Source organism: Sardina pilchardus, chromosome 22, assembly GCF_963854185.1.
Source record: "Sardina pilchardus chromosome 22, fSarPil1.1, whole genome shotgun sequence".
Classification (NCBI taxonomy): domain Eukaryota; kingdom Metazoa; phylum Chordata; class Actinopteri; order Clupeiformes; family Clupeidae; genus Sardina; species Sardina pilchardus.
In genome coordinates, this window is record NC_085015.1 from 25,424,518 (window position 1) to 25,447,329 (window position 22,812).

A 22,812-nucleotide genomic window follows, 5' to 3' on the forward strand; every position below is an offset into this window, starting at 1 on the left:
ACACACACACTCACACACACACACACAGACAGAGAGAGAATGAGATTTGTACTGTTTAATTTAGCTGTGATCATGCTTAGTAAGTAGACCCTTGTGTAGATTCCAAATTCAATCAAAATGCAAAATTCAAAATTGTCATGTGAAATATTATATCATGTTTAAATGAACCATGATTAACCATTCGAGTTATTAATTAATCCTAGTTACTCTGCAGTTGGTAGGTACTACACACACACACACACACACACACACACACACACACAACTTTCATACAGCCTGTCGCTGTAGACAGAAGTTGTGCAATGATACAAATAATACAAATTGTCTTTTTTTAAGGACATTAAAGTTATCTTCTATCTACAGTATATCTTATAATGATGTTTGGAGATCAGGGTTAACAGCAACTGGGTGGGAGCTGAAATGATCTGTTCAATAAACAAAACTACAGAAAAGAAAGAGGGGCATTTTATGATATATTAAAATAATGTGTTGGGATACACCTTAATACATTTGCCATTGGTAAAGGGGTCATTTCAGAACTTTTCTGTCTAATATGGAAGTAAGCTCATATATGGGAGAATGGCTGAACATCCTATCACATGCAATACATCCGGACTGGGTTATACTGTATTTCAGGCAAAATCAAGGCATAAAAGACTCAGTTAGAGTTTAAATATTTTTTTTATTTTTCAGTGACATTTCTCATTGTCGCTTACAGAAGTGCAGTGTAAAAGTGCAAAACATAAATAACATTGAATACAATTTAAATTATATGTCATAATGGTTATTTTGTGACTTTACTCTTAAAGCAACATTAAAGCACTTTTCCTCTGTCGCAAACATGCTATTTGTTTATTCAGCAAATACCGATGTCCACAGCAAGGTAGAGTATGTTGCATGATTTTATGAAAGTATGATGTATTGTGACAGCAAAGCAAGTCAAATTTGTAGTTTCTTATGTGTCATTCCATCGAACTACAATTCCGCTATACCTGATCTGGTGAACCTGAATCACATAGTGCAGTTACAGCCGATAGAGGGCTATGAAGTGAATGCAGAAGTGCGGTTCACCCTGTTACGAGTTGATGAACCTCTGAAATGAATTTGGAAACATTATTTTAAGGTACAAAAAAACTCTTCGGTGTTGCACAGCAATCTGATACCTCTTTCACACACTCTTAATAATTTATCATGGTCCCTTACAAGAGTGCAGTGTAAAAGTGCAAAACATACAGTAGTAAACATGACGTCAAATTTAGATCATCCACGGCAGGTGTTGGTGGTGGAGAGGACGGAGTCCCCTGCGGTGTTGAGTTCGGGCACCCAGTGGCGTGGCACCAGGAAGTTGGCCAGGTTACACAGGTCCACAAACACCTTATAACGGTCACTGGGGAGAACAACACAACAACACAGCTCTTTCAGCACCACAGAAATCCAAATGACCTGTCTGCAAAGGTTTAAGTTTAATCATATAAGTGATATAGAGTATTGTGTTAAAATCAGAGAGCAAATTTCCCATTGTTTTAATCACAAAGAAAATCATTGTTTTACTCAGAAAAAGCATAAATATATGCGGGAAAATATTAACATAAAATAAAAGTTCTGCTACCCATGATATTTTACAAAATGTACATATGTGTGTAGCGATATCATTAGTCAAATGGGATAACTGATCTCTATTGTTTGTTTCATTTTCTGGGGGAACTGTGCCTGCCACTGTGATCAATTTGGTGTAGTGCAATGTATGCAGGACGGCCATTTTGACCAGGCTGGGCTTACCCTATGGTGGAACGCAAGTAATGGTACCCTGAGGATCCACCTGTTCCCATCTTACTGCCAATCATCCTGTGCACCATGCACACGTGGCTGTCTGGAAGATGGAACCATTCATAGTCACTATAGAACTAATGCATAGTGTTATATGGACATGAGGAACTGAGTGAAAACATAACCATTTCAGTCTGTACAGATCAGTTTAACTTGCTGCTGCTGTCTGTCTGGTTTGATTTTTGTTGTTTAGGCTGAGCTACTGTAACTAGGAGGTCCAGTGATTGGCTTGCTAGTCTTTGAGCTGGTCTTAAACACATAAACTGCACAAATGCTAAAACTATTTTAAGAAATCAAATTATGTTGTTCATGGATCAACTATTTCTTCACTGAGATAGCAAACTCTAGCTTCTGCCATCAGGATTAATCCAACACACACTGACTCGTCTGAGACACCTACATCTCCATTTGGACATCAGGGCGTCAATGTCCATCAGGGAGGTCAGCAGCTGGAACGGTACCTGGAAGCGAGGCTCCTCTCTGTCAGAACAGACCACATGTGAGTGTTGAGCAGGTGGACATTCAACAGGTGGAAGAACATTGAAGTGAGTCGACACATTAAACGTGAGAAGGTTACAGGAGTGAGAGGACCAACACTGGGAAATGTGAATGGACACATGGAATGGTGAGTGACAGAACATCTCACCTGTAGAAGTAGATCATGAGCGCTCCCTGCAAAGCTTTATATGAGAGCCGCCGCTCACCTGAAGACAACAAGACAACAAGACATTGAGGGGTGTTCCACTCTTACAGCACGAGTATAGCTAAACTTGGTGTCTGGTCGTTGTCATGGTGTCTGTGTCTGTGTGTGTGTGTGTGTGATGATCATCCTCACCTTTTTTCATCAGGTCTTCATGTCTTTGTTCATCAAACAGGGAGGCAAACAGGTCTCTCTGCTTGATGAAATCCTCCATCTTCTCATCTTTGTCCTCTGACTCTGGTCTCATCTGTCCAATCAGAATAATACTCCAGCTGACTGCATGTTAACCCACCCTATCGTCTGATTACACAGTCTGAGTGCATGTAACTCACAATGAATGAATGAATGAATGAATGAATGAATGAATGAATGAATGGAATAATTAAATGAATGGAATAATTAAATGAATGAATGAATGACTATCCCAAATGTTGTAGCACTGTAGACCATTGTTGACAGCATAATTACGTGTTTCAGGAGTTTATAAACAAACCTCTAGTTTCTCGCTCTCCCTCTTTAGTTCCTCAGTGATGTTGGCCTCCAGTTTTCTCCAGAAGTTGAATCCTTTCTCCTCAAGGCCTGGGGTACGTTCCAGCCATTGCTACAGAAACCAGGATATACACCATACGTTTAATGCACCATAACCTCAGGCAATACCTGATACTGGAGAACAGACATCATAAAACTGGGACAACCTTGCAAAATAAACTTGAGGAAACCTTATTAACGCAGCATACTATATGGTGTGTTGGCATGGAAAATGTCCTATAGTGGCCTATAGCAATGATTGTTTTTTTTGTATCCATTTTTGTTCTATGTTTACATTGTTCCTATCTAATGTGATGTGTAGGGCCGTGGCGCTGTATGAGTCATCACCTCCACCACCCGCAGCAGCGTGGGCTCCTGCTCAGAGCGGAGGAGCATCTCTCTCTCCTGGCCATGGAAGTTCTCCCGGTAGTGCTGTCGGTTGTAGGGAACCCGCCGCTCATTGGGAACGCCGAACTTGTTCTCCAGGAGACGGAACTGCAAGCTTTGGAAGCCAGAGGCTGGAGACAGGTACTCCCTGGTATAGGGCCCACACACACACACACACACACACACACACACATATATACACACACCAATTTAAGTATATGTTATGCTTTCATAAACTCGGTTACATAACTTGGAAAGCAAACTGTTCCCCTTGGGGATGAATAAAGTATATCTATCTATCAATCTATCCATCTATCTAACAAATAAACAAAGAAATACTGTATTATCATCTGCTTACCTGAAGTCAAAGAAGTCCAAAGCACTCATAGTCTCCAGGATAGCAAACTGTTCGACCAGGAGTTTGAAGATTGTGATGATTCTGTGAGTGCGTGTGGTCACCTTCAACATGTTACGTCCATTTTGCACCTGAAGTCAAGAGAAACATTAGGACACTCACTAAAACCACTGCAGTGCACACACACCCACTATGCACAGACTTTCGAAAAGACTTACGTCTCCGCTTATGAAGATATCCCTCACTGAGTCCAGCTCCCATAAGATCTGCTTAAACCACAACTCATATGCTTCACCCAAGAAAAGAAGAATAAGCAGTTAAGTTTGATTGCAAGGTACATTAGCCAAACGATGATTGGATGTAATGCAAAGAAATGGCAGTGATTCCTGTATTTCAAAGATGATCAATACAAATATGGAGAACGTGCTTCAACACTGATGGAGAGAAACAAGAACTGTGTTGATTCAGATATATTTACCTTGGTGGGTAACTATGAATAGGTGCTCATCATGAATCTTATTGCCTTTCAATTCACTCTGAAGCGATTGAGCAGCCACGATCTTATCCAGCTGGGAGGGGGGGAGGGGGGGGAATTAGCAGTGCACAATAAGTTTTGTATTAGTCTAGTTTGGTAACTGGGAATACATTGTAGGAAAGTCTTGACAGTATTGTGAGCATGTTTTCTGGATCATTAGTGTGTGTGTGTGTGTGTGTGTGTGTGTGTGTGTGTTTGTGAGAGTGATGTACCTGCAGGTATTCTCCGTAGATGATCCCTCCTTTACTGGCTTTGTTGGTTCCCTCCTGAGAGTCATCTCTCTCCTCCTCGTTCTTCTCTCTGGAGGAACAGACAGTGTACACGTCACACACACACACACACACACATACTGTACATCAGTGACAAATGACAGACAGGTAGGAAAAGGCGTGAGCAGGGGTCAGACCCCTCACAGTACTTACATGACTCTCCTCTGGAAGTACGGACATCCACTCATGGTTCTGCTGGACAGGGTCACACAAACAGGTCTCTTTCTGTTTCTCTCTCTCTCTCTCTCTCTCTCTCTATGAGTCTCTGTCTCTCCCTTACTCTGTATTCTTCTCACACAAATGGACTCTTCCTTTACTCTTGTCAAGTCAAACTTGACTTCTGTATTTATACTGTAGGCATCCCTCCCTTCCTGCCAATCATGAAACACTTCTTAGAAATAATGACCTGATTCAGTACAATCCGCCAGTTGAATCAATATAACATGGTATTTCACAACTTTATGACTCAAGAGGATTATTGACCAGACCAGACACTCTCCCATCTGAGTCTCACTTCTGTTAAATTGCACACTGCACTCTGTGGATATGAAATTTGATAGGTTTGCCATCCCATATGAAAAATAAATAGAAAAAAATTGCATGATTTACTCTTGAAAGTGGCCCATTTCTCATTTTCCTCATACAACATCATATATAGCCCTTACAGGTTACAAAGTTGTACGTTTCAGGTTACACAGATTTACCAAGATCCTTGGTAAATCTGTGTAACCTGAAACATAAAATGTTCACCAGCCACTCAACATTTTTAACCAGCCACTAGAGAAATGGTATGAAAATTATCATGATTATAGTAACCAAAATGGTTACGGTTATCGCCATTATATTGCAAAAATAATTAAATGTGCTGAATTTTACCCTTAACCTACTGACTTTCCTCCAAGCACAGTAGCTTGTAGCTTTATGTCTTGCCATAAAAGTGGTGTGGTTAAATTGTGCTGTCCAACTTGATCTAACTGTACATCATCAGATTTACAGCTATCAAGGCTATATTTAACATTTAGAATCTTAGAGAGCAGGTGCGCACTCCCAGAGGGGAGTCATCCCTATGTTCCCCGGGTCCTAAGTTCCCCATTTTTTCCCAAAAGGGTCGCAATACATACTGGGGAACATACTGTAGGACCCTTTTTGGGAAAAACGGGGAACATAGGACCCTTTCTAAAATGTAAGAAAAAAAGGGTCCTTTGTTCCCCTGTCCCATACAAAGTGGGGAACATAGGACCCGGGGAACATAGGACCTGGGGAACATAGGTACACTCCCATCCAGAGGCTAACAGGTGCCGGAATCCAGAAAGTAGGCTATGAGATAAACAAAGCGGGGTCCGCACATTGAGCTCTACGTGTAGTATTTTAATCAGTAACGTTTCGGGCACACGCCCTTCTTCAGACTTCAATTTCAATTTCAATTTAATTTTACTTAATATTAAATTACATTACACATGTCTCATGGCGCTTTACAGAGTGTTAAACACTCAAAGAGAGCCCATTAGTAACAGGGGCAAGGAAAAACTCCCTAGAATTGGAGATACATATAGGAAGAAACCTCAGACAGATCCAGACTTGAAACATACACCACATCAGCACATACAAATACTCCCTGAAGGGTCACCTGACAGTCACATGGGGCCGGTGAATCAGTGGGTGTGTCACAACAAATGTGAAGGAGTGAAGTCTCTGATAATATACACATATTCAAAGCATTCAAAAAGCACCCAAAAATTACTATAAACCCCATGATGAAACCCATGAATACATGGTTGGATTTTTACTTTCTAAAGCTGGACTTTTCCACCTCTGAATATTAGTCTGGGGAGTCTGCACTGTATTTCTAGAAGAGCTAGGTCAATGCCTAGGTCAAATGACTCTGTTCGCTTGGATAGTCGTTCAACCAATCAGACTAACAATCGGGATGTTCCTGGAGGATAACCAGTTTCTGATTGGTTCCAGCAAATGTGGACAGGAAGCTGGAGAGATAAATGTGCAGATTTCCAGCCTGAGTTTCAGGGCAAAATCCAATTTCCGGCAGATCGGGCTGAGTTTACCCGTCTAGAAAGGGACCTGATGAATACGCTATAGGCTACTTAACTTCAACTCAGCACGATTTACCCTTACAGGCTGGTAACATTACATGATAACCTAGCTTCAGACACTTTCTTATTTTTAACCGTCACTAGGGCCTACATATGAAAATTAGACCGGATGGCTGGTGGTGGGTGCTAATTTCTATTCCTGCTTCATTCTCATAATATGTCCATATTTTTCCCATACAGTACATGCAACTGTTCATGAGCTGAGAGATTCTCTGATAGAAAAGACTATTCAGCACATTGTGTTGAAACCAAATGTGACATCTTCATGCCATTACCGGGCAGGGATGGTCTTTGACTCTCAGGTGTACAAGCACTGCATCTGGACTGCAACGGCAAAGAGCCAGGCCCATTGGTATGGCAGTCACACAGCGCTCAACTCAACTGTAGTGACATCACAGTCTCCTATTCATGGGTTTCATCAGGTCCCTTTCCACAGGTGTATAAAATCAAGCACTGATTATCAATGCAGACTGCATGGTGCTTGATTACTACACCTGTGGAAAGGGACCTGATGAAACCCATGAATTCATGGGTTTCATCAGGTCCCTTTCCACAGGTGTACAAAATCAAGCACCTTGATTATCAATGCAGACTGCATGGTGCTTGATTAATACACCTGTGCAAAGGGACCTGATTTAAATGAATATTTAAAATATGTATTTCAAATGCAAAAAGTATTTTAGAATTTGTATTTGATTGAGTTGAAGAAAATAGGTGCCTTTATTAAATTTGTCTACCAAGTAACCAATACTTTTGCAGATGTGAGCATAAAAGTGCAAAACAATGAAGCCTCTGACTAGTTCTGACTCCACTTTTCCATGACTAGAAAGGGAGTGGAGAAATGACAGGATTGCGGTTAAATGAAGCTTCCTGATTACGGAGAATTGCTCATCACATTGAATACAGAGAATTGTACTTCACATCATCATCCTCTCTTGTGACCATTATGATTTTATTTTATTTTTTTTATCAATAACTATTTTTTTTCATTAATTCTATTCTTCATTTATTGTCTTTACATACAATAAAAAAAATTGTCTTGCTGTGTATTGCTATCTGAGGCACTGGAGATCACAATCATCCAATATGGCGTTTCAGGCATGTTCGTTGTTAAGATTTTTCTGGATTATCGAAATATTTTAATGATACACTTCCGGTCAAAAGTTTGGGGTCATTTAAAAATGCCCATCACTCCGTTGTACACGAATACCAGCTGAGATCAGTTGCATTGTTTTTTTTAATGCAATAGTTTTTTATCAGGGCAACAGTTTTCTGATTACATTATATGCTCGCATGATTGCAGAAAGGCTCTCGACTGTTGTAGAAAGAAATGGCTGATCTTTAATGCAATATCTCCATTACCCAGATTCACATTGGAGAACCCTTTTGCAATTATGCAAGTAAATCATTCTGGTAATCCGAGATGGGCAAAAATACATAAAAGCAAGATATCAAAATCTTCAAGTGTATCAGAATAAACCACAAAATACAGTAGCCACAGCATACAGTATAAATCAAAATAAATGGTAACACTTTATTTGAAGGGTTACAGTACATAAGGGTGACATGTAACCATCATAAGAATGACATGACACATGTCATGCACATTAATGACACATTATTGATGTTTATGACTGTTGTCTTAATGCTGTAGAGTATTTTTGTATTTTGAAAATACTAAAAAAAAAGGAGCATGAAATCACTTTGCAAACCTCCCACATCTGTCTTTTTAATCTGCACATTCACTTTTTTCTGTAATCAAATTTTAACATCACTACATCTCACCTTTGCATTCCCTTTTCTGTCAGACATTGAACCATTACCATTTTCCAGTTTGTAACAAAGTGATTATTATTTTGCACAACAATGATGTCCTACTAACAATTTATGTCTTGTCTGGGAAGGAGTGGATGGGGGGCGGACTTGCTGAAAATTAAGCTATGTTCATTTTGTATAGCATGGATAATGAAACTATCATCATACTGTAAGCAATCATCTCCTCACAAAGCCTATAGCTGTCCATTTTGTGAGTACACAGTAAAAAAGGTCTCTAGGCAGCCCAGGCTCCAAAAATGGACCAAAAGAACAACCAAAACTAGAAACGCAATTCCAAGGAATTACCAGTGCATGAAAATGCAAAAATAGATAGATAATATAGATATGGCTACTAAGGTGTAGCTAGGGAAAACATGGTGGTTGCATAGTTTACAGAGAGTTGATAGTGTGAAGGTAGACAGTTTAAAGCTGAAACATTCCAGTTCTAACTTAACTAATGATTTCTATTCATGTTAAAATGTTAACTATGGTAACAATGATAACCAGGTTTATTGGTTAACTTAGCTACTGATTTCATGCAGTTATGGTAAAAATGTTAACTATGCTAATTATGCTCACAGTTCTAACCAGGTTGATTAGCTAACTTAGCTAATGATTTCTATTAGTTATGCTAAAAATGTTAACTATGCTAGCAATGCTAACTATGGTAACAATGCTAACTTAAACTAACATTGCTAACCAGGTTGATTAGCTAACTTAACTGATGATTTCTAGCAATAATGCTAAAAATGCTAACTATGCTAACATTGTTAAAAATGGTAACAATGCTAACCAGTTTGATTAGCTAACTTAGTTGATGATTTTTTGCAGTTATGCTAAAAATGTTAACTATGCTAAACATGCTAACCAGTTTGATTAGCTAACTTAGCCAATCATTTCTAGCAGTTATGCTAAAAATGCTAACTATGCTAACCATGCTAACTAGCTAACTTGCTAGTGAGGACTTTTATTTTTAAACATTTGTTGCAAGGGTATCCATTGTGGCCACTGTCAGGAAACAAGAAGTTACTGCAGTATAATCATGTTGGTTGCTATGGAAACGGTCATAAACGCTTAATTTTAATGGTTGCTATGTTGGTTGCTAGGTACATGGAGGTCTCATGTAGGCTAGTTGACTGGAAGCATAGTTGATGATAACTGACAGTTGGAATGGTTGAACAGTTAAATAGTTGAGTAGTTTCAATGGTTAAATGATTTAATGGTGTATTATTGCAGTGAGGACTTTTATTTTGAAACAGTTGTGGAAAGAGGAAACAGTTTAACAGGATATGTAGTCTTCACAGAGAGATTGTATGCTTAATGCCTGAGAGAGAGAGAGAGCTGCTGCAGGTGGGGCTGGCCACCTGGCATAAGATTCTAATTGCTCAATGACCCGATTGTGATGTCATAGAGGCCAATGTTAAGTCTATGGGGAAATTTTAAATAGTTTTTAATTTATAGTTTAAGAAGTATAAAAGTTACAAAGTTGAAAAATACATAGCAGCATGCCCCTATTGAAGACCTACGTTACAACGTTTGAATGAAGTTTCTAGGTTAAACGGTTCAAGCTGAATAGAAAAAATGAATTCGGTAAGCGGAATAATAAGAAGAGGAAGAAGAAGCCTAGGAAGAACAGTACAGTGCATTTTCATGCACTGTAACAAACCAAGTAATGGCAGCCTGTTCCCCAAACAAAAATGAAATCCTGCATGTTACAGTATGTTGATGAGATGATGACACATGTCTGCATGCGGTTTGATTAGATGCAGTGACACTGCAGTCATGGAAACAGAACATCACACTTTGAAAATATTGACTTTACTTGCACATTATCCACTCTGGAGCCATTGCTTACTGTATTTGAAACTGAATCCAGTACAGCACCATACCATAGAGTAGCCTACATTAATTATCAGGAATTCATGCATGCATTAATTCATGATCTATTTAGGCTATCATTCCTTGATATCTCTAGCCTGGCTAGTGCCACCACTTCTGTGAGACGTGGTCTGGGAACCAAACGTTAATTTTCTCGTATTTGAAAAAATGCCCAGATCCATTTATTGGGCGCCACAGATGAAATGCATCTGTGCATAGCTCATCATCGTCTTGCTTCCCCCACTATTCTTGGTCCCCTATCTGAGGCAAAAGTTAGGGCGGTAGTTTTCAGGCTGCCTTAGCAGCGTGAATCAAATTGTGTCATCATCGCCATCATCGTCTTGCTTCCCCCACTATTCTTGGTCCCCTATCTGAGGCAAAAGTTAGGGCGGTAGTTTCCAGGCTGCCTTAGCAGCATGAATCAAATTGTGTGCAAGACAGCATGGGATAACCCAGGCTACAATATCTCATGAATCATCAGGAATTGATATAGATTCATAGTCTGTCATTCACGGACATGAACAACACATCAATTTAAGCATTAGGTGTGGTGGGCACATCATTATGAAGTATGATTTATTCAGAATATTGATTGCTTTTTCTGCAAAAAAATGTGATCAGCACTACTCAAATTCGGATTTAAATACAACTGCATAAATAGATCTGTGTACCCTTACCGTAAAGTGTTACACCATCATGGAATTACAACATACATTTTGCAAAAAGGGGATGCAGCTACAGATTGGTCATCTCTCTGCATCCTTCCTCTCCTGTAACATTTGATCAGTGTTTTGTTTTTAGATTTTTAAGACATAAGACTAGTGCCTATAACTGCTAGCTACTGCAATATTGTTAACTAGAATAATAGGACTATATAATTTGTCTGTCATCTGTTTTCAATGACCATGCAATTAATATTCCAACCAAAAACAATTTTTCTTTTACTCATCCCCATACCACCATATTATGCCCAACTGGCAACATCATGCCCCTTTCCCCCTCTCTCTTTTGCCCAACTGGCAACACCATGCCCCTTCCCCCTCTCTCTTTTGGCTGCTCTGAATACATTAAGCGCAGGGCCATAGAGAGTTGTTTTCACTCTGATTACTGTAAGCCCATGATTGCATGGAACCATGTTAGCGGTACTTCTGCGCGACTCTGCCGCTCTGGGATGCTCTTTTACCCAATCATGGTGTCAGTTAACTTAATTAGTTGTGAAATGTGGTTTATTTAGAAGTACACAACTTTCACAGCCTTTTCTGTTTGTTCCAACTTTTTGAGACAATGTTGTGGCATGAAATTCAAAACAGACTACTTTTTCATAAATATAATTTTTCAACTTCAACATCTTGTAAGGAAACACAAGATGTTAATAGGGAAAAGGATGATTCTTTGTTTAATGAAGCTTCAATCTTTATTCCATTAAAAGTCAATGAGCCAATTTCACAGTGTCCAGGTGTCTGGCCTAGTTGATGTTAATGATGCCTTAATTGGCAGGGTAAAACATCTTCCTGTTTCTGTCTTTCCTGTAGACTGAGCTGTTCCAGAGGAAGTTAGTTTACACAGTGGCGACATCTTGTCAAATAGGCTCGTTACGGAAGTATGTGGGATGTACTGTATTTCCGGGCACCAATCATGAAGAGTGAGCATTCCGTTTCAAAAGTCCCTCCTATCCTCTAGTCTAAATGTTAATGTGTTAGGTTGCTAAACTATCAGGTTTGGTCACCTTTTGTTGTTCTGTATGATAATTAAGTAACTTCTTGACTGCATGATTGTCAGAGGCAGTGTTTGTCAGTGTTGTTAGAATTGCTTAAAAGGCTTAAATTGTTTACCATGTTGTAAGTCACTTTGGCTAAAAAGCGTCAAGCCAAATGTAATGTAGTGTAATGTAATGTAATGACTTAATATTGGATTGGGTAAACCCAAACACCAATTGGATTTTACCCTGGGGTGGAAACCTGTACATTTATCTCTCTAGCTTCCTTTCCAGGTTTGCTGGAACCAATCACAAATCGGCTTATCCACCAGGCGCATCCGGATCGTTAATCTGATTGGTTGAAAGACTATCCAAGTGAATCTTGCCAAGAGTCATTTGAACTATGCCCATTGATCACACCTCTTGTGCAGTAAAAATACAGTGCAGATTCCCCAGACTAATGTTCAATCTCACAAGATTGAGCTTAGTCTGGTTACTTACACGTTACTACACGGTAGTATGCAATTTAGAGAGTGATATGTGTGATTTGCAGCAGTCTGTTTTTACCACCATTTTATGCAGCTTCCCTTCTCTAGATCGCCTTGGACAAAGGTGTCTGCTAAGCAACCATAACCATAACCATAACCATATGAGGTCATGTTGTTGGCTAATTTTCCATCAGGTCAGCACATCTTGAATCTCAGCTGAATTGAGTTAAGTCTGAGTTCTAAATGAATTGTCATCAGTATTACTGGCAGCCCCTCCCATCACACTTTGGAACAACATTCATTCTTCTCCTCCCCTGACGTATGGTGGTGCCTTCCGGGGGAAGCTTAACTTGCACTCTTCTGGCACGAAATCCTCTCCCCCGAAGGAAACCACCACTCATGACAGAGGTTGGGCTTCAGGCCAGTTGCATTTCAATATGTGGCTGCAGAGCCGGCCGTCACAGCACATATACACACTGAGGTGTGAATAATGGAGAGACACAGTCTCCTGCGATGCTCTTGCGCTCCTAACTACCTAGTCAGACACACATCCTCCCATCTATACAAACTGCGCTCTTTCCCTCAGGTAACCAACGATCCATGATGTTATGGATGTCTCCACCTGCATCCTGTGTAGCTTCTCTCGTATGGTGCTGAAGGTGCTGGAGAAGTCAAAGAACATTATTCTCACTGCACTGCCAGCTTCATCCAGGTGATTGTGGGCTCGCTGAAGCAGGTAGACGATGGCATCTTCAGTTCACCAACCTCAGATTGGTAGGCAAATTGCAGTGGGTCCATTGAGGTGATCACCTGACACCTGAGGTGGGCCAGCACCAATCTCTCGAGCATTTTCACACCGTGTGATGTTAATGCCACTGGCCTGAGTCATTGAGGGCAGATGGAGAACACTTATTGGGTACTGGAACAAGGCATGATTTTCCACAGCAGCACTGGGACCTTCCTCTGGCACAGGCTGATGTTGAACAGGCACTGTAAACTCCTGAATAGCTGTTCTGCACAGGCCTTCAAGACTCTAGGGCTACTGCCATCAGTCTCTCCAGCTTCCTCTTTACCTGGCTGCTGGAAACAGACTGGCTGATGGGGGAGGTACAGTAGAGGAAGGCTCTGCATTTCCTGATACAGGGAAGGTTGCAGATGGCGCTGTGCTGCAGTCCATGGTGGTAATGATGGCCTACTACTGTAGCCTTACGATTTGGGTCTTGGTATTGGGTGGGAGTGGAAGGGAGGTATTATGATTAGGCCTACGGCCTTGCTGAAAATAAAGCTATATTAGTGTGTCATAGAATGGATCATTCCTAAACAGTCACCATAAGGAATTACTTCCTCACGATTGATAGTTGCCTGTTCTGTGAGTACATAGAAACATAACACAGCTGTAGGCAGCCAAGGCTCTAAAAACAGGAACCAGTCTTTAAAACTTTCAGTTCCACATGCATTAAGCGGCGGCTCAAGAGTGGATATGGTGCAAGTGAAATCAGTATTTTCCTAGAAAGTCCGAATCGTCACTGAATCTTAACAAACCATATTTAGACATGGTGATGGTTACGGGATATGGCAAACATTTTTGTCCAAAGCGACATACAATTAAAAACAATACAATAGTTAAATCTAACAGTGAACAATTTAAAATGCTGGTCAGACTACATTAGGGAGAATAGTAATAATAAACAACAATGTCAATTCAATCAATAGCCAAATGAAAATAAACAATACTAGCCTATACAATATACAAACCATAACCCTAAGAAGTGCTTAATAAACAAAGTGCATGTTGAAGAGATATGCCTTTAGACCCCTCTTGAAACTATCACTAGAATGGAGAGCACAGGGCAACTCATTCCACCAACATGGAACCACTGAGGAAAAGAGTGCTGAATCTGACCTACAGTCAAAACAACAGATGCTCATCAGAAGACCGCGGTTGGGGATGTCCATCTTGATCATGGAATTAAAATAGCAGGGAACAGATCTAGTCAGCGTCCTACGCCAAAGTGAGAGATTTAAATGAATTTAATTCTGGCCACTATAGGGAGCCAGTGCAGAGTAACTAGTAGGAAAGGAGTTACATGTGTCCTCTTTGGCTGATTGAAGAAGACTAGGTGTGCTGTAGCATTCTGAATCAGTTGCAACAATCTTACTACACAAGCAGGTTGGTCAGCTAACAGTGAATTAATAGTCCAGCTTGGAGATAACCATGGCCTGTTCAAGAAGTTGTGTAGAATCTTGTGTCAGATAAGGTCGGATCTTGGTCAAACCGACATGATTTTGCCATTGAAGCTACATGCTCAGAGAAGTTTAGTCAGTCATCAATTATAACGCCCACGTTACGTGTTCATCTTGTTGGGTCAGTTCAGATGAGTCAAGCTGGATGTGAATCTGTTGGGGAATAGCTGTTTTAGCTTGTGTGTGAAGTCACTGCTACTGTATGTTCTCCACCCCTGATATCTGAATAGGGGCCCTCTGTCAAAAAAACATGAACTACAGTATGTTATGTGATATGTCTGAATAGGGGTCCTCAATCATATACTATGGGTTCTGTTCACCCCTGATATCTGAATGGGGGCATCTTTTTTTTCACAGCAAGATGCCTAAATCTGTTGAGGATTATGTTATACTCGTAAATCTCCATCTGTGCATTTATTTCCACCAAACCAACCAAAAGTCATAATTTAAGGGGCTATTTTACATTTTGTTCTTACATTTCACATACTTGTTTTTGTTGTTGTTTTTTTTCTAACATAAATCAAGGATTATACATCGCAAAAGAGTCAGACATTTTCTAAATCAGGGTTAGGGACGGGTTAGGAACATTTTCAACAAGGTGGAGTCCGTAGAGGAGTTCCACCGGCTTGATGTCAACCCCGACACCAAGAGAACAAGGAAGAAGGTCCAGACAATCCAGACCAACTTCTGGAAAACCACCAGCAGCACCACACCCAGTCCTCGTCCAGCACGCGGTCCGCAGTCCGCCGTCATATCCCAGACCGCCATCAGCTCCCAGAAGACCGTTGCACTGGCCTTTAGCTCTGACATGACGATGTAGACTGATGGTGTTGAATGACCGCCCTACCTGTTGTTTAAATCATCAATGTACTTTTTTTTTATTGTTTTTTGATGATGTGGTGAACTACTGTAGAGCCTGGTGCTTTTTTTTTTTTAATCAACAGTGTTATTGAACTGATGAGCAGTTGGGGCCTGTAGGTGGAGAAATGCTGTACAGAGAGGATCTGGCATGTATTTAAATTAAAAGCAGAATGTAGCCAGGTTGGTGACCAGCATGAGAAGAAGGTGCCAAGCTGTTGTGGCTGCATATGGATCCTCTACACCTCTACTGAGGACCCTGACACTGAGTATAAAATGAACAAATGTATGCCTAACATGTTTTGTTTTCCTCATTTCTGTGGGAGAGTGCAATCGTCAATGCTTGAAGTAACAAAGGTGAATTCCAATAGCATAACAGGCCATTTTGGCACATTTTTCGTTGGCACTACTTACACGTTTGCTTGTGTTGCTCATTCCATGATTTCCCTATGCTTACTAGCTATACCTCATTGTAAAGGTGACAAATCAACGATAAAAATGATATGAAACACTTTACTTGTTGGTATTACTAAAAGGGAGATATAATGGGCCAAAGTCAAGTTTCCTTACTTTTTGTGAGCAGTTTATAAACGTATCACTTTACTCTGTGTAGGCTTTGAGCAAGACAGGCATTATGGTCTCACATGCCAGCCTTGAGCACTGTGAAAGTGCCTAGTGCCCCCTAGTGGTGGTTTGCAAATGGTTTGTGTTAGACGACATACTAGTGATTTTTACTTGGATGACTGACCGGTTCAGCTTTATGCCATAAATTTAGCCTATAGGCCATAGTGTTTGATAAAAGTAAAAATGCTGGGTTGTGAGTTTCAAAAGGAAAATAAATGTTTTTTCAATAGCAACTGCTTTATACAATGCATTTGGCATTGGTAAAGGGGCAATTTCAGAGGTCTAATATGAAAGTAAGTCCATCTAAGGAAGATCTGCTACATTGAACATCCTATCACCATGAAATATATCCGGACCGGATTTCAGAAAAAAATGAAGACAAAAATAGTGTTTCTTAGATTTTTATTTTTCAGTTGCATAATTTCTCATAGTCTCTTACAAAAGCGGAGTGTAAAAGTGCAAAACATAGATAACATTAAATAAATTATAAATTATACATGTCATAATGGCCATTTTTGAGACTTTTGATACTCGTAACACAGCAATCTGATAGATCTTTCACCCACTCTAAAAAACATATCATTGTCATTTAGAAAAGTACAATGTAAAGTAAAAGTGCAAAACAATAGTAAACATTAAGTCAAATTTAGATCATCCACGGCAGCTGACTGACAACGTCTGATTACATAGTCTGAATGCATGTAACTCACAATGAATGAAAGAATAAATGAATGACTGTTGTTGCACTGCAGAGCATTGCTAACAGCAGAATCATGATTGGAGTCTTTTGAGACTGTAGTCTTTTGAGACTCTTAACACAGCAATCTGGTATATCTTTCACCCTGTCTAAATAACTCATCATTGTCACTTACAAAAGTACAATGTAAAGTAAAAGTGCAAAACAATAGTAAACATTAAATCAAATTTAGATCATCCACGGCAGGTGTTGGTGGTGGAGAGGACGGAGTCCCCTGCGGTGTTGAGTTCGGGCACCCAGTGGCGTGGCACCAGGAAGTTGGCCAGGTTACACAGGTCCACAAACACCTTATAACGGTCACTGGGGAGAACAACACAACAACAAAGCTCTTTCAGCAACATAGAAATCCAAATGACCTGTCTGCAAAGGTTGAGGTTTAATCGTATTCGTTTTAAACCTCAACCACAAGAATAAAGTGATTTATTCTGTTAAAATCAGAGAGCAAATTTCCCTCTATTTCAATCACAAGCACACACACACAGCATAAATATATATGTGGAAATATGAATATACAAATAAAACATTTTCTGCTACCCATGACAATCTGCATGCATGTTTTGCGATATCATTAGTCAAATGGGATGACAAATGTATTGTTTGTTTTATTTTCTGGGGGAATTGTGCCTGACACATGATTATGATTGACATGGTGTATGTGGTGGACGGCCATTTTGAACAAGGCTGGGCTTACCTTATGGTGGAACGCAAGTAATGGTACCCTGAGGATCCACCTGTTCCCATCTTACTGCCAATCATCCTGTGCACCATGCACACGTGGCTGTCTGGAAGATGGAAGCATTCATAGTCACTTTCATAGTCACAACACTAATGCATAGAGTTATATGGACATGAGGAACTGAGTGAAACGTAACCACATTTTAGTCTGTGCAAATCAGTTTAACTTGCTGCTGTGCTGTCTGGTTTGATACTGAATTTTCTGAGTTAGAATGTTGTTTAGGCTGAGATAACTAGGCAGTGCAGTGTTTGGCTTTCTTTGAGCTGGTCTTAAACACATAAACAGCACAAATGCTAAAACTATTTTAAGAAATCAAATGATGTTGTTCATGGGTCATTCATTTCTTCACCGAGATAGCAAACTCTAGCATCTGTAATCAGGATTAATCCAACACACACTGACTCGTCTGAGACACCTACATCTCCATTTGGACATCAGGGCGTCAATGTCCATCAGGGAGGTCAGCAGCTGGAACGGCACCTGGAAGCGAGGCTCCTCTCTGTCAGAACAGACCACAGGTGAGTGTTGAGCAGGTGGACATTCAACAGGTGAAGTGAGTCAACACATTAAACGTGAGAAGATGAGGAGTGAGAGGACAGATGATCAGCACTGGGAAATGTGAATGGACAGGTGGACAGTGAGTGCGAGAAGATCTCACCTGTAGAAGTAGATCATGAGCGCGCCCTGAAATGCTTTATATGAGAGCCGTCGCTCACCTAAGGACAGCAAAGACAGTAGAAAGCAAATTACATTTTATTTGGATCACCAGCTTGTGGGACTTTTTAGATCATTTAAAAATCAACATGGAGATAAAATGGATTGAAGTACTGGTCAACAAGACATTGAGTGGTGTCTGGTTGTCGTCATGGTGTCTGTGTCTGTGTGTGTGTGTGTGTGTGTGTGTGTGTGTGTGTGTGTGTGTGTGTGTGTGTGTGTGTGTGTGTGTGTGTGTGTGTGTGTGTGATGATCATCCTCACCTTTTCTCATCAGGTCTTCATGTCTTTGTTCATCAAACAGGGATGTAAACAGGTCTCTCTGCTTGATTAAATCCTTCATCTGCTCATCTTTGTCCTCTGACTCTGGTCTCATCTGTCCAATTAGAATAATAATGAATGAATATTGTAGCACTATAGATCATTGTTGACAGCATAATCATGATTTGAAGTTTCAGGAGGTTATAAACAAACCTCTAGTTTCTCGCTCTCCCTCTTCAGTTCCTCAGTGATGTTGGCCTCCAGTTTTCCCCAGAAGTTGAATCCTTTCTCCTCAAGGCCTGGGGTACATTCCAGCCATTGCTACAGCACACAGAAAGCAGGATATATATGTTTCATACACCATAATCTCAGACAATACCTGATACTGGAGAACATACTGTATAGCATGCTTCCATGTGTATCACTATATCCATACCATTACTACTGGAACAGCCAAAAGAAACATTATTAACGTAGCATACTATATGGCGTGTTGGCATGGAAAATGTCTTAGTGGCCTATAATGTGTTTGTTCTATGTTTACAATAACCATGCCTGGATGTAAACGACACCCAAAAACACACAAATGTTCCTGTCTGATGTGATGTGTAGGGTGGCGCTGTATCATCGAGTCATCACCTCCACCACCCGCAGCAGCGTGGGCTCCTGCTCAGAGCGGAGGAGCATCTCTCTCTCCTGGCCATGGAAGTTCTCCCGGTAGTGCTGTCGGTTGTAGGGAACCCGCCGCTCATTGGGAATGCCGAACTTGTTCTCCAGGAGACGGAACTGCAGGCTTTGGAAGCCAGAGGCTGGAGACAGGTACTCCCTGGTGTAGGGCCCGCAAACACACACACACACACACACACACACACACACCAATTTAAGTATATGGTATTGGTGCACGCATCTAAGTTCATTTTGGCATGAAGACACAAATTACAGAATAAAAATGTTGGAATATAACTAGGTTCCATAACTTGGAAAACAAATGAACAAATAAATAATGAAAGATTGTCATCTGCTGACCTGAAGTCAAAGAAGTCCAATGCACTCATAGTCTCCAGGATAGCAAACTGTTCGATCAGGAGTTTGAAGATTTTGATGATTCTTTGGGTGCGTGTTGTCACCTTCAACATGTTACGTCCATTTTTCACCTGAAGTCAAGTGAAACATTTAGGACACCCACTAAACATTCCTCTCCTCTTGAGCTAGTTATCCATTATATCAGAGAGCGCTGGGTTAGAAATGTTTAGTAATATTTCATTTACTGTAAACCTTGGCCTTCACTTTTAAACACAAGTTCTGAATTTGTTGAAAAACTATTTCTCAATTTTTCATGACTGGAGGAAGGCATTATCTAGAAATATTTGTCCAGCTAAGCCACTGCAATGCACACAGACTTTTAAAAAAAGACTTACGTCTCCGCTTATGAAGATATCCCTCACTGAGTCCAGCTCCCATAAGATCTGCTTAAACCACAACTCATACGCTTCACCCAAGAAAAGAAGAATAAGCAGTTAAACATGATGACTATATTGACATAACAGGATTTTCTGTTGTTGTTTGATTGCAAGACATGTCAGAGATGATCAATGCAAATATGGAAAATGTGCTTCAACAGTGATGGAGAGAAACAAGAACTGTGTTGATTCAGATATATTTACCTTGGTGGGTAACTATGAATAGGTGCTCATCATGAATCTTATTGCCTTTCAATTCACTCTGAAGAGATTGGGCAGCCACAATCTTATCCAGCTGGGAAAAGAACAGCAGTACACATTTAGTTTTGTAGTAGTCTAGTTTGAATACTGGGTTTGTTAAATGCCTTTGAAAGCAGACGTCCCATCCAAACTGGGAATACATTGTAAGACAGTCTTGACAGTATTGTGAGCATGTTTTGTGGTTCATTAGTGTGTGTGTGTGTGTGTGTGTGTGTGTGTGTGTGTGTGTGTGTGTGTGTGTGTGTGTGTGTGTGTGTGTGCGTGCGTGTGTGTGTGTGTGTGTGTGTGTGTGTGTGTGAGAGTGATGTACCTGCAGGTATTCTCCATAGATGATCCCTCCTTCACTGGCTTTGTTGGTTCCCTCCTGAGAGTCATCTCTCTCTTCCTCCTCGTTCTTCTCTCTGAAGGGACAGACAGTACACACACACACACACACACACACACACACACACATACATTAGTAATGGTTTAAGTGTCACATGACAGACAGGTAGGAAAAGGCGTGAGCAGGGGTCAGACCCCTCACAGTACTTACAGGACTCTCCTCTGGAAGTACGGACATCCACTCATGGTTCTGCTGGACAGGGTCACACAAACAGTGATCTCTCTGATTCTTCTTTCCCTTGATCTCCCTCTCACTCGATGAGTTTGTCTCTCCTTTACTCTCTGTGTTCTTCTCACGCAAATGAACTCTCCCTTTATACAGTATATAAAGGCCCTCCTCTATCCAACAGTTTCACTTTCAGTAAGCGATGACTCAAGAGAGGGTCATTGTGAAGTCAAATGTTTTCCAGCAAGTCTCTGTGTTCAAGTGTCTTTCACTTCTGCATTAATCTCACATTGGTCAATTGCTAAATTGATGTACCGCATATAATAGCCTGCACATTCTCTCAGAAAAAATGAATAAAGCATGTCAATTTGTCTCCTTCTCCTACTCCATCCCCTACTCTTGCAACTTTTGTGTATGTCAATAAGTGTGTAGATAGTGATTGTCGCAAACTTTATTATAAACTGTAACAGCCGGGTCTTCATTGTACATTTGCCCATATTTTGTCCATACATGGAAGTGTTCATGAGCTGAGATTCCCTGATAGAAAAGACAAGATTACAGCACACAGTGTTTAAACCAAATGTGACATCTTCATGCCATTACCAGCAGGGATGGGCAGTATTTATGATACATGTATTTAGGCTAAATTACATATTTAAAATACAAAATAGTATTTTGTAAGCTGTATTTTATTTGGTTGAAGAAAATGCATGACTGCATATTTTGTCAAAGTACTTTATAGGTGTCTATCTTTGTAGAATAAAAATACAGACAAACATTTTTGGTAACCAACACCTTTGGTGATGTGATCATAAAAGAGCAAACCAATGACTTTATTTTCCCATGACTTGGAGAAAGGGCGTGCAGAGGAGAGATGATCACGATTAAGTGAAGCATCCTGACTGTGGAGAATTGCACATCACATTGAATACAGAGAATTGCACATGACATCATCATGCTCTATTGAGTCATGTCTGTCCATCTGTCCAAAACGGAAGGCAACTGCCTGCTGTCTCGCTGCTTTCAGCTGCCTATAGCGAGGCACTTGCACTGGCAGGCAACAAGGCAGACTCGCAACATAGAACGTCGTTGCCGTTATACCGACAACTGACTTCACAATCCCAGTTTATCCTGGTCAACACCTGACTTCACAGTTTGACACACTCGCCTGGCTACCCACCCCAAAAAACAAAAATAAAAAATGAAACTGTAATGTGACCATTACAGAATGAAAGTTTGAAATGAATCACTTCTCTCCGCCCTTCCTCTGCCCAACCTGTCCTCATCTGACCCTGCAGTTGAATGCTATTTTTACGTGTAACTTGAGTAGTGCTTAATTTCTAGCAACTACAAACTGATGATTGTAAAATAGAATAGGCCTACTTTCTATATTTATTCAAAAGCCAGTTGTTTAAAGTTCGGATGTAAGTTGCTTAAAGGTGAGTGACGGTCGGAAATGGAAAAAACAGCTATTTGCTGGAAAGAAAACATAAATAGACATAATCCAACTAGTATGCATTTGTACATAGAATGGCAGGACTAGTTTGCCCCAACGTCAAAATTACCTATGTGAGGCCCTGAGATCACAAACATTCCATATCGTTTTTCAGACATATCCCTTGTTAAGATTTTTCTGGATTCTCTGAATAGTTTAATGGTACAGTACTGTATACTGTACTGTATGTGCCATGAAATCTCAATGCTTTGAAATCTTTCACTGAGGAGCATAGTCTTATACTTTTGTGCATTTTCCCACAGTTTT

The 22,812-nt window shown here is 40.4% G+C and overlaps 1 protein-coding gene across 3 annotated transcripts; it reads right to left on the reverse strand.

The window, feature by feature from the left end:
- Nucleotides 1-798: 798 nt before the first annotated feature.
- LOC134070396 (tryptophan 2,3-dioxygenase A-like) lies at nt 799-21,169 on the reverse strand. Of its 3 annotated transcripts, none has more exons than XM_062526741.1 (12): nt 21,036-21,153; nt 4,545-4,632; nt 4,276-4,366; nt 4,016-4,086; nt 3,801-3,928; nt 3,404-3,590; nt 3,021-3,128; nt 2,663-2,774; nt 2,474-2,531; nt 2,228-2,307; nt 1,780-1,870; nt 799-1,387 (listed from the first exon to the last, which is right to left on the reverse strand). In XM_062526741.1, exons 1-12 carry the CDS (start codon nt 21,068-21,070, stop codon nt 1,261-1,263), a joined length of 1,176 nt encoding a protein of 391 aa, XP_062382725.1. In that variant the 5' UTR covers nt 21,071-21,153; the 3' UTR covers nt 799-1,260. The 3 variants fall into 3 exon arrangements, with proteins under 3 accessions (XP_062382725.1, XP_062382724.1, XP_062382723.1); XM_062526740.1 differs by lacking the exon at nt 21,036-21,153 and adding an exon at nt 4,755-4,870; XM_062526739.1 differs by lacking the exons at nt 799-1,387; nt 1,780-1,870; nt 2,228-2,307; ... (6 more) ...; nt 4,276-4,366; nt 4,545-4,632 and adding exons at nt 16,749-17,369; nt 17,761-17,851; nt 18,225-18,304; ... (6 more) ...; nt 20,444-20,534; nt 20,811-20,901 and having other exon boundaries at nt 21,036-21,169.
- Nucleotides 21,170-22,812: the final 1,643 nt, after the last annotated feature.